The sequence below is a fragment of the Megascapheus bottae genome, chromosome 13 (genome assembly GCF_031878675.1).
Source record: "Megascapheus bottae isolate mThoBot1 chromosome 13, mThoBot2.hap1, whole genome shotgun sequence".
Lineage (NCBI taxonomy): Eukaryota > Metazoa > Chordata > Mammalia > Rodentia > Geomyidae > Megascapheus > Megascapheus bottae.
In genome coordinates, this window is record NC_143521.1 from 3,182,661 (window position 1) to 3,195,297 (window position 12,637).

Below are 12,637 nucleotides of genomic sequence, written 5' to 3' on the forward strand. Positions count from 1 at the left end.
GGTGACCATGGTTCAAACTGATTGTCTATTTTGTGACAATAGGTTCCTATGGAATAGTTTTCAGAAATGCTGAAAGATGCTGGTGATGAGTTAGCAGCTGAAGAGTATCCACACAGGGGGTTGGATGAGGATCCTTGGTTGGGCTGATAGATGAGGCCCAGAGCTACAGCTCTGTGCATTTGGAATACGGAACTCTGGACAGGGCTCATCTGACCCCTTTGTTATAAGGAGGCCTTAGCAACCACCTTGTGTATGTCACCGACAAACACCAGGGACTTTTCTTTCTGGTGCAGAAAGAAATTCTTTGAGGACACTGAAGGAGAAATTGCAGTGGCACAGTTACCACATCGCCATGACATCTGTGTCGTGCCAAAAGCCCTTATGTATGTCTGTGGGAAAACGGATGATTGTTACAGGTGAGCCGAGTTTTGTCCATAGATCCACAGGAGATTGAGGCTTTCCTCACCTATTGGAGAATGTAACCGTGAAATAATTGTGTGCTGGTAATGTAGCACATACTGCTACATGATTGTGACTATTCAGCCCAGTCCTTGTCTTCCTGTGGCTACAAACAAAGCGTTAGAGCAGCTGTCACTGTATCTAACCAAATGTTTACAAAAAAATTAGTAGAACATTTATGTTTGCAGAAGGGAAACTACTTGATGTTAACACTGTACCTTTAATCAAACTATTATTAGATTTTTGTATTTTTAAAAATAGATGTATTTGATAAATTATAGGCTCATGCCTATAACTGTAGCATTTCAGGAGGCTGAGATCTGAGGATTGTGGTTCAGAGCCAGCATGGGCAGGGAAGTCTGTAAGACTGTTAATCTCTAACCAACCACCAAAAATTTGGAAGTAGAACTGTGGCTCAAGTGGTAGAGCCTTGAACAAAAAGAGCTCAAGGACAGTATTCAGGCCCTAAGTTCAAGCCCTGGATTGACATACAAAAAAATTGAGCAAGATACATGATACAAATCATACAAATGATTATGGATTTTCCTTCAACATACTTAAAATTATATGGGCATGAACCAGTGGCTCACTGATGAAATCCTAGATATTCAGGAAGCTGAGTTTTGAGTGGGTAAAGAATGTCTATGAACTTTTTTTTTTTTTTGCCAGTCCTGGGACTTGAACTCAGGGCCTAGGAACTGTTCTTGAGCTTTCTCAAGGCTAGTGCACCATTTTTCTGTGTCTGTGGTACCAAGGAATCTAACCTAGGGCTTCATACATGCTAGGCAAGCACTCGACCACTAGGCCACACTCCTGGAGGTCCTTTCATTTACCCTCATCCTATATGGTCTTGTATCTTGTGCATGGTTTTGAGCTATTGTAATCCTCGACTGGGTTTGTACTAATTATTACAAATGAGGGAAACCATTGAGCCTATATTTCTTTGTGTCTGGCTTACTTCATTTAATATGACTTTTTTGTTAACTTTCTTATATTTATTTATTTTAAAAATATTTTCATTGTAATTAATAAAAGGGTTACATTATATCCCCCAGATAGAAGGTGCATTACTTCACAAACATTGCTACCCTTTCTCATGCTTTTGTCCTCATTTCCCTCCCCCAACCCCCTCCTCTCATCTTGTTTTCCCCCTTCCCTATCCTATTTCAAATAAACAGATAAACAAATAAACATATATACACTATATCAGATAACAAGGTAAGATACTGTAATAATATGAGATAACCAAGGGACAGCAAAAGAGATGAGAAGTAACATAGTACATTAAGAACAACAATCACACATTAAATGGCTCTTGTTTCTATATCCTGGAGGTCCTTTCATTTAGCCTTATCCTATATGGCTTATGTATCTAGAATTTACCTTATTGTAAACCTCTGCTAGGAGAGTCCAAGGTTTATATTAATTATGACAAATGAGGGAAAACATTGAGCCTATATTCCTTAGTATGATTTTTTCCAAGTCTTTCCATTTCCTTACAAATGGAGTGATGTCATTTTTTCTTATGGCAGCATAGAATTCCATTGTGTATAAATACCACATCTTGTTGATCCAATCATCTACTGAGGGACATCTGGGTTGATTCCATATCTTCGATATGGTAAATAGTGCTGTAATGAACATTGTTGTGCTAGTGGTTTATTATGTCCTTGTTTTTGGATGATTGGGTAAATACCAACTAGTGGAATTGCTGGGCCATAGGGGAGCTCTATGTTTAGTCTTTTGAGGAACTGCCACACTGCTTTTCACAGTGGTTGGATGAGTTTACACTCCCACTAACAGTAACACTATTGTTTTTTTTTCATTTTTCAAATGTCAAGTTTAACAAACAAGTATTCAAGAATGGACTCTATATACAATCATTGGCATACATATTTAAGAACATAATTGAGGGCCGGGAGTTTGGCCTAGTGGTAGCGTGCTTGCCTACCATGCACGAAGACCTCAGTTCGATTCCTCGGTACCACATGCATAGAAAAAAGCTGGAAGTGGTGCTGAGGCTCAAGTGGTAGAGTTCTAGCCTTGAGAAAGTCCAAGGACAGGGCTCAGGCCCTGAGCTCAAGCCCAGGACTGGCAAAACAAAACAAAACAAAACAAAAAAACACTGAAAAAAAAGAACATAATTGAAATTAAGCTGAAAATTTGTATGTCATAGATACATAATGATCTGCATAATATATCTATAGAATATATATCCCATCATAGATTTATATGTCTATATAGTTATATTTATATCTCCAAGTTCATGTCAATGACCTTGAATACCTGAATACTGAGTCATCGCTCTTTTACTGTTTGGATCTAATATCCACATACCAAGGAGACCATGCAACTTTTGTTCCTTTGGTCTTGGCTTATGTCACTCAACATGATTTGCTCTAGTTTCATTTCCTTCCCAGAGAATGCCGTTGTTTTATCTTGTCTGTTGGCTATGTAGAATTTCATTGCATATATGTACCACATTTTTTGTATCTATTCATCTGTGGTGGGGCATCTGGCTTGTTTCCATCACTTGACAGTTGTGAATAGTGCAAAGATGAACATGGCTGAGCAGGTGTCCTTATCATATCCTGGGTTATGATGCTCAGGGTAGATGCCCAGGAGTGGTATGGCTGGGTCATAGGGATGGTATATTTTTAGTTTTTTTTTTGAGGAACCTCCAAACTGTCTTCCAGAGTGGTTGTACTAGTTTGCATTCCCACCAGCAGTGCAGTAGGGGTTCCTCCCCATCCCCTCCAGCATTTGTTGTTGTTTGAGCTCAGAATATTGGCCATTCTGATTGGGGTAAGGTGATATCTTAGTGTTGTTTTTATTTGCATTTCCTTTATGACCATGGATAATGGGCATTTTCTCATGTTTCTTTGCCATTTTAATCTCTTCTTCTGATAAGTCTCTCTTTAGTTCCCTTGCCCATTTAGTGATTGGCTTGTTGGGTTTGGGGGGGATTAGTTTCTTGAGTTCCCTGTAGATACTGGATATTAAGCATTTGTCAGATGTATTGTTAGTGAATATCTTTTCCCAGTTGGTTGGCTGTCTTTCTCCTTTAGTAGCTATGCTTTTGTCTGTGCAGAAACTGTTTATTTTTTAGGTAGTCACATTTGTTGTGTCTCTCTCTCCAATTTGTTGGAACTCTGTTCAAGAAGTTTTTGCCTGTGACTATGAGTTCAGTGTCTTTCCTACTCTCTCATGTAGCAGTTTCAGAGTTTAAGGTCTGATATTGAGGTCTTTGATTCATTTTGAGTTATGTTCATAAGCACATGCATGTTTTTAAGAGTGGAAAATTTAAAAGTGAGCTAATACTCATATTTGCTCCAGTTCTGCCGGAGCTAGCCGGCAGCAAATTGGGATTCCTGAAATAGGGGGCGCAGGGACTAGGTAAAAATAGAAGAGAGACAAACAGATGGGGTCTGGGAGGTCTGCAGCCCAGGTAAAGGCTGCAGCCCAGTTTATTTCAAGTTCTGACCTTAAATACAGCCTCAAATAGGTTAAATGAGAAGCTATTAAGTCCCAAAAAGGTTAAATGAGAAGCTATCAAGTCCCAAACAGGTTAATTGAAAAGCTATTGACACAGCCCAAAATCATAAGAGCTACTTCCTTGTGTACACAATTGTGTGGGTCCAAGGTCACTGACCCCACAGTCATGGTCACTGACCCCACAGTCGGTCACTGACCCCACAGTCAGTCCCCAACACAGTACCATTGGAGATAAAGGGATAAGGCAAGAGAAAGCAAAACTTTCAAACAAAGCAAGAAATTGATCAGATTAATATCTGATAGATACGGATCAGATACCTGATCAGAACTGATCAGATATTTCTTCTCTTATATCAAGTATATAAGGTTGTGGTGGCTGTTAAAGTTTTCTTGCTTGTGCATACCATTCTCCTTTCCCTGAAATTCTTAAGTACCCTTAGGATTCTTGCAATACCAAATCAAGGAATATTCCTCACACTATGGAGAATCCCATGCAACAGTACCATTTCCTGAAAATCATGGGTTCATTTTCCCCAATAGTACTCAGATACCTTTTTTTTTTCCCTACAGATTTTTGTCTATGCATTCAAGCTACTCTGCTTAGAGTAGAAGAAATAATTATTCTCCTTTAAAAAATATGTATCTTTGTCCCCAAACTCACTCAAATTCATGAGAAATTATCTCAGTAATCTTTAAACAACAGACTTGGTATACACAAATACAAGCACACACACATGCATGCACACAGTAACATGGAAATGTATCTAGTTGAAGGTCTATTTCTTTTTTATAGTTATCCCATATTGTTGTATTATAACTTTGCATAATTTTTACTGTCAAGGAATTCCATTATTATACTATGGCCTTCTTAAAATGGTTTTAACTTAAACTTTTTTATTTTATAAGCAAACGTCATAATCACTGCATCAAAATACTAAAACTGTAAATTCATTCTATTGAAGTTGTATATTAAATCTATTAAACTAGTATGGCAGGTTTAAAAGAAGTTAGTGTGGTCTGGTTTTTTATTTTTTATTAGCCTACATAGTTATACAAGACAAAGTTTCATTGTGACATTTGCACAATTTGTGCATAAATGTGTTCCTATTAGCCTCAATCCTACTTTGGGGCAGCTGTGCAAAGAGCTATTATAAACATTTGTGTGTAGGTTTTCCAATGGACAAGTTTTCAAATCCATTTGTAAATGCCTGAGTGTGTGATTAATGGCTCATATGTTCAGCTTTGCTAAAACTATCCTGTCTTCCTGACTAGCTATTCCAATTTATGCTTCCACCAGGAACCCATGAAAAATCCTTGGGGCTCTGCAACTTTGTGAGCATGTGGGAATGCCTGGTGTTTGCATTTCACTTTTCTAATAGATGTGTAGTTGGATCACATTGCTATTTTAACTGATCAGTCTATCTGTGGATGGTCATTGGTGAGATCATTCTTGTTAATGTTTGACAATTTCATAAGGTTATTTTTCTTGTTGCTGATTTTTCTGTATATTTCAAACAGAAGAACTTTATTTGACCCATGTTGTAGAAAAATTTCTCCCAGTATGTAACTTGTTTTTTCCTTCTCTAGACATGTATTTTAACACAAATGTCTTTAGTAGAAAAAAAGTTTTAATTATGTATATCTCTGTGCCAGTATTGGGACTTGAACTCAGGGTCTGGGCACTGTTCCTTAGCTTTTTTTTTGCTTAATATTAATTTTCTACCACTTCAGTCATGCCTTGAGTCTAACTTTTTGCTAATTAATTGGAGGTGGAATCTTTAACTTTGCCCAGGCTGGCTTTGAAACACAATCCTCTGATCATATCCTCTTGTGTAGCTAGGATTACAGGCAAGAGCCACCAGAGCCTCACCTTGGATTCTATTTTTCATATCCAAAACTATATCATCAATCCCAGAGTCACCTAGGTTTCTCTCCTGTGTTTTCTAGAAGATTCACAATTTTGCTTTTATTATAGTACATTGAATTTTGGAGTATTTGTTGTGCCTCTTAGGCTTTTCATTTCTGTTCACCTATTCATTTCCTCTGTAACGTAAGCCAGTTTGGATTGGGTTTGCTGTCACTTGCAGCTTTACAATAATACTGAGTTAATTAAGCTGTGTGGGGTGGCTCACACCTGTAATCTTAGCTATTCAGGAGGCCGAGATCTGAGGATCACAGTTCAAAACCAGTCCAGGCACTAAAGGCCGAGAGACTCTTATCGTCAGTTAACCACTAGAAAACTGGAAGTATCTCTGTGGCTCAAGGAGTAGGGTAGTAGCCTTGAGCTGAAGAGTTCAGAGACAATACCCAGGGCCAAGAGTAGGGCAGCAGCCTTGAGGTGAAGAGCTCAGGGACAGTGCCCAGGCCCAGAGTTCAAGCCCCATGATGGACAAAAAACTAATACTGATTTAATTAATACTTAAATTTTTATTTTCATTTATCAGATTAGTTTCATGTATACGATTATTTCATATTTTTGTCACCTTTGATAGATTTATATTGTTTTGAAATGTGATAGCTTTATATTGTCCTATATTTAATGTAGAAATATTCACTTAAAAATAAAACTATATGTTGAGCTGGGAATTTGGCCTACTGGTAAAAGTGCTTGCCTAGCATGCACGAAGACCCGGGTTCCATTCCTTGGTACCACATACATAGAAAAAAGCTGGAAGTGGTGCTGTGGCTCAAGTGGTAGAGTTCTAGCCTTGAGAAAGCCCAAGGACAGTGCTCAGGCCCTGAGTTCAGTCCCCAAGACTGGCAAAAAAAAAATAAAATAAAATAAAACGATGTAAATACTTTAACAAATGTTATTTTTCTTTTTGTCGGTTGTGGGGCTTGAACTCTGGGCTTAGGTGCTGTCAAACATTTTTTTTTTTTTGCCTGTCCTGGGCTTGAGCTCAGGGCCTGAGCACTGTCCTTGGACTTTCTCAAGGCTAGAGCTCTACCACTTGAGTCTCAGCACCATTTTTGGCTTTTTTCTGTGTATATGGTACCAAGGAATCAAACCCAGCTCTTCGAGCATGCTAGGCAAGCACTCTATCACTAGGCCAAACTCCCAGCCCTGCTGTCAAACATTTTTTTACTTTCTTTTCTTTATTAATATATGATATAGGTACAAAGATCAAAATTAGCAGATGAAAGATACAAAGACATAACTCTCATTAATGCTCTGAGCTGTAGAAGATGGTATATAATACTGTGAATGGAATATATGTACCTATGTCTATCAATATTTATTTTTTCTTTTCCTTTTGAGTGGCACTAGGGTTTAAACTCAGGGTCTTGGGCTTGCCAGATGGGTTCTCTATTATTTGACCACAACTGCAGCCCATTTTTATTTTTATTTATTTATTTTTTTGTCGGTCCGGGGCCCTGAACTCAGGGCCTGGGCACTGTCCTTGGGCTTTCTCAAGGTAGAGCTCTACCACTTGAGCCACAGCATCATTTCTGCCTTTTTGCTATGTATGTGGTACTGAGGAATCGAACCTGGACCTTATGTATGTGAGGCAAGCACTCTACCACTAGGCCAAACTCCCAGCCCCACTGTAGCCCATTTTTTGTTTTGTTATTGTGATTACTTTTTGTTCCAGGACTTATAGATTGAGTCTTGGCAGCTGTGGACTTCAGTCCTCCTGTCTGTGCCTCTTATATAGCTGAGGGTACAGATTCATACTATCAGAACAGGCCTTACCCATTAATTTTTTTTTGGCCAGTCCTGGGGCTTGAACTCAGGGCCTGGGCACTGTCCTTGAGATTTCTGAAGGCTAGAGCTCTACCACTTGAGCCACAGCACCATTTCCAGCTTTTTCTATGTATGTGGTACCTAGAAATCACACCTGGGTCTTTGTGCATGTTAGGCAAGCACTCTACCACTAGGCCAAACTCCTGGCCCACCCATTAATATTTTTTAAAATAGTTTTTGTTTATTTTGAAGTGATATGTATAAATTATTCTTTGGCTTTTGATTTTTTTATTATGAATATTTAACATATACAAAGTTCTAGAAGCACATTCTGTTTACAAAGGATAAAGTATCAAGTTAAATGTTGTGACAAGGAAGCCATTGGACACTAGAATGATAGACTTTTCTTCTAGGGAACCAACCAAATAAGTAAAGAAGAGGAGGGGAGATTATAGCAGTATAAATGATGGAAGGAGGCAACACAACCGAGTTGTTGCCATGTGTGGGCCTTGTTTGGATTCTTTCCCACTATCCCCTGTAAAATGCTCTTTGAAATCACCAGGGAAATTTTATTATTGAATAGTCATTACATAACAACAAAGGATAACTGACCATTTTTGTTTTGCCAGTCCTAGGACTTGACCTCAGGACATAGGCAGGTTCAGCTCTTAGGCATGTGCATGTCTTAGGATATGAATCTGGAGGCGGCCTCCACCTCTCCTCCTGGCCCACGATGCTACCCGGAGCTACATGGTCGCAGTGGCAATAGTAGCCCAGAGAGAGATAGATGAAGGAGGCCCACAAACGCAGGTTGACCAGGCAGACGACTGCAGCCTCCAGCACAGAATAATTCTCTCGAATCTGGAAGGTCATGGTTACAGTCATGGGTTGGTTCTGTAGTCTCTAAAGGAATCCTTGTCCCAGAGCAGAGATGTAACTCAGTGGCATAGCTTACGCCACTACCTCTGCCATTGCCTGGGTAAATAGCATAGCAACTTGGCATTTATCAACATCATCACAGTGGCTCTCATTGATACTTCTTTTAAAAATCACATCTAGTTGAAATTCAATCAAGAAAACATAAATTGAATCCAAATTGAGTACTAAGAAGTTGGCCAGGAGTTTTGGAGAATGGAAAAATAAGATGTTCTCTTTTTTTATAAAAGCTTATAATTTAACAAGTATATAATAGGATTGAGTTGTTCCAAGGTAAATATCTATTGCAGTGTAGTATGACATCCAAAAGAAACAAATCAAATTCTAGAGGGCTTTATAGGAAGTGAAGAGAAGGCTAATTAGTTAAAATTAAAAACTCATTCATAGGGTTTTGTCCCTACTCGTTTCTCTTCATTTTGAATAGCATACAGCATAAATTTTCCCTTATATTGTAGAGATTCCTTGAAATTTATTTAATTTTCTGTTATAAAAGAGATCAATGTTGTCTTTGGAAAAACTGTCAGTGCCTCCAGCAATCTGTCTCTGTCTCTGTCTCTGTCTCTGTCTCTGTCTCCCTGTCTCTCTGTCTCTCTGTGTCTGTGCCTGTGTGCTGGTCCTAGTGCTTGGACCCAGGGCCTGGGTACTGCCCTTGAGCTTTTCTGTTCAAAGCTAGTGCTCTATGACTTGAAGCACAGTTCCACTTCTAAATGTTTGTTGGTTAATTGGAGATAAGAATCTCATAGACTTTCTGTCCATACTGGCTTCACACTGCAGTCCTCAGATCTCTGCCTCTGAGTTGGATTATAGGCATGAGTCACAGCTCCCAGCATGTCTCCAATTTTTAATTCTTTTAAGAGTTCATATATAAACCAAGTCAGAACAAAATTAATGAGACCCCATTTGAAAATCAGAAACAAAAAGGCTGAACTAGGTGTTCGTGGCTTACACTTGTAATCCTAGCTTCTCTAGATACTGAGGTATGAGTATTACAGTTTAAAGCTAGATAGGGAAGAAAAGCCTGTAAGACTCCAATTAATCACAAAAAAAATCAGAAGAGGAATGAACTATGGCTCAAATAGTAGAGCACCAGCCTTGAGCATAAGGGACAGTGTTGAAATCCCTGAGTTCAAACCCTAGAACACACACACACACATACACACACACAGGCTGAGTGTATGTGGTGGAGGCATTGCTCAAGGTGGTGCTCAGGGTACTGCCCAGCCCTGAGTTCAAGTCCCACTACCCAGTCCTGGAACTTGAAATCAGGGCCTGGGCACTGTCCTTGCGATTTCTCAACCTTTGCTCTGCCCTTGAGCCACAGCACTACTTCCAGCCTTTTCTGTGTATGTGGTACCGAGGAATCAAACCCAGGTCTTTGTGCATGCTAGGCAAACACTCTACCACTAGGCCAAACTCCCGGCCCCTATTCAGTATATATTATTGATGTCTATCTTAAAAACATTTTGCAATGTGTACACCGTTAAATAAATTCTTTTAAAATGACAACAGTAAATATTTTTATATTGCTCTCGTTACTTTATGCATTTTCCTGGTCAGTCTCCCTCAAAATCAAATACTGAGCTTCATAATCCAAATTTTTTATAACTGTGAGTTGTTTGATTTTGTCAGTCATGAGTCTTGAACCCAGGTCCTGGGTGCTGTCTCTGAACTTTTTTTGCTCAAGGCTAGAGCTCTACCATGAGCCACAACTCCACTTGTGATTTTTCTAGTGGTTAACTGGAAATAAGAGGATCTCACTGGATTTCTTGTCTGGGCTGGCTTTGAACAGTGATCCTCAGATCTTATCCTCCTGAGTAGCTAGGGTTGCAGGCATGAGCCATGAGTGTCTAGCCCTAACTGTGAGTTTTAATCTACAAAAAGTAAAGTATAATTTAAAATCTTCTACTTGTTATTATATAGATTAATGTTTAATTTTAATTATGTTCTAAAGCCTAAGTGCCAGTGATTGTACAGATTCTTAAATACTTGTTTGTTAAACATGACATTTGAAATATGATGTAAAGATCAATGTCAATAAATGCTTTAATAAAAATATGTTTACTTGTTATTATCTCTTCCATATATGTGCTAAGATCTATAATGTAGTGAGATTTTAGACAATGTTATTTCTGCATTACAAATATTTTACTATGAGAACATAATAAACCAGATCATTAAGAGATTTAAAAATATTGGGGAGCATAGTTAAGCTTTAAAAACATCTGTATATATTCAATTAAGATAATGTAATTACTAAGTTCTGGATCCTATATTATTTTAAAGATTTTAAAAATTACATTCATAAAAAAATGTTTTAGTGATGGTGATAGAACCCAGGCCTTCCCATAATGCTCAGCATGGCTCTACCACTGAGCTCTACTTTAGCTCCTAACAATACATTCTCTTTTTTTGCCAGTCCTGGGGCTTGAACTAAGGACCTGATACTGTCTTTGAGCTGTCTTGCTCAAGACTGGCACTCTACCACTTGAGCCATAGCTCCTCTTGACTGGCTTTAAAAAAAAATGCTTAATTGGAGATAAGAGTCTCATGGAGTTTCCTGCCTGGCCTGGCTTCAATGCATTCTTTTTTTTTCCATATATTTTTTATTTTAATAGAAGGGTAACATTATAATTGCATATAGAAGGTGCATTACTTCACATACATTGATACCCTTTCTCATGTCTTGGTCCCCATTTCCCTCTCAATGAATTCTTTATATCAGATTTTTCCCCCATAAGTTTCTACTTTGCTCAAAGGAAAGATACTCATGGAACAGTAAATATCTATATAGGACTTAAAAAAAAAATCAGCCAGGCATGATGGCTCATGCCTGTAATCCTGGCTATTAAGGAGGCTGAGATCTGAGGATCGTGGTTCAAAGCCAGCCCGGGCACTAAAGTTCGTGAGACTCTTATCTCCAATTAATCACTAGAAAACCAGAAGTGGCTCTGTGGCTCAAGGGATAGGGTGGTAGCCTTGAGCTGAAGAGCTGAGGGATAATGCCCAGGCCTAGAGTTCAGGGAGACTCCTATCAGAAAAATTAAAATAAGAAACAAAAATAGAGTAACAAATAATCTAGCATAACCTAACACCATTTGGTGGGGATGTTGGGAGTTCAGAGAAGCTAAGTGACTTACAGAGTTGCAAGGAATCGCTGCTGGCTCCTTGTGTTTGAAGTATTTATGTGCATTACATCCACACTGCTGATTAAATCAAAATGACAATGTATCAAGTCAGCCATTAAATATCTACTGGAAAATCAACCCAGTTGTGGTCAGATCCCCACCTTTCAAAGGAGTTATCATAGCCCAGGACTTTTGTTAGAAGTTCTCAGGATCAGAAAAACCCCTAGGGAATGTCTGGAAATCCGTAAGATGAATGAAATATGCATGATAGGAGAGGTACATGAAGGCATATGTAATTTCCAGAAGTATTGCTCCATTAGACTGGGTTTCAGACCCATTTATTCAGCTCACTTTTTGCCCAGTGAAACTGTCACACTAATAGTTAGGTCTCAAATTCAATTATTTTAAAAATAGAAAATGACTTCACACTGAATTGCCAGTGGTTTCCTGTTTGAGGAGAACAGCAAACAGTCCTACTGCTGCTCATTCAGGTGAAGTCACATAACTAAAGGCATGAAGGAAAACCTCAGTTTTCAAAACTAGTCTACGACAAAGTTGACAGGTTGAGAGGTATTGAGACACCGGGTTGTTTGTTTTAAACTGCATTGCATCCTGTTTTCATACCATGCAATTTACTCAGTCATAATTGGTCTGTTATTTGAAAAATGTATAGTGCACTATAATATATCCTCACCATAAATCTTTGGCAGTATCAAAAAATAATTAAGGCTGGGTACTTGTGGTGGCTCATGCTTATAATCCTAGCTACTCAGGAGGCTGAGGTCTGAGGATTGCTGTTTGATGCCAGCCTGGATAGATAGGACTGTGAGACTCTTATGTTCAATTATGCAGCAAAAAAGCCAGAAGTGGATTTGTGGCTCAAGTGGTAAAGTGGCAAACTTGAGCAAAAAATCTTGAGACAGAGCCCAGGCCCTGA

The 12,637-nt window shown here is 38.7% G+C and overlaps 1 protein-coding gene across 1 annotated transcript in view; it reads left to right on the plus strand.

Moving 5' to 3' along the window:
• The first annotated feature begins 228 nt into the window (after positions 1 to 228).
• Spmip2 (sperm microtubule inner protein 2) overlaps positions 229 to 12,637 on the plus strand; it is a 107,999-nt gene continuing 95,590 nt past the window's right edge. The window contains exon 1 of the mRNA XM_090343187.1: positions 229 to 416. Coding sequence (XP_090199313.1) covers positions 353 to 416 — 64 coding nt within the window. The 5' untranslated portion in view covers positions 229 to 352. The remainder of the gene's footprint in view (positions 417 to 12,637) is intronic.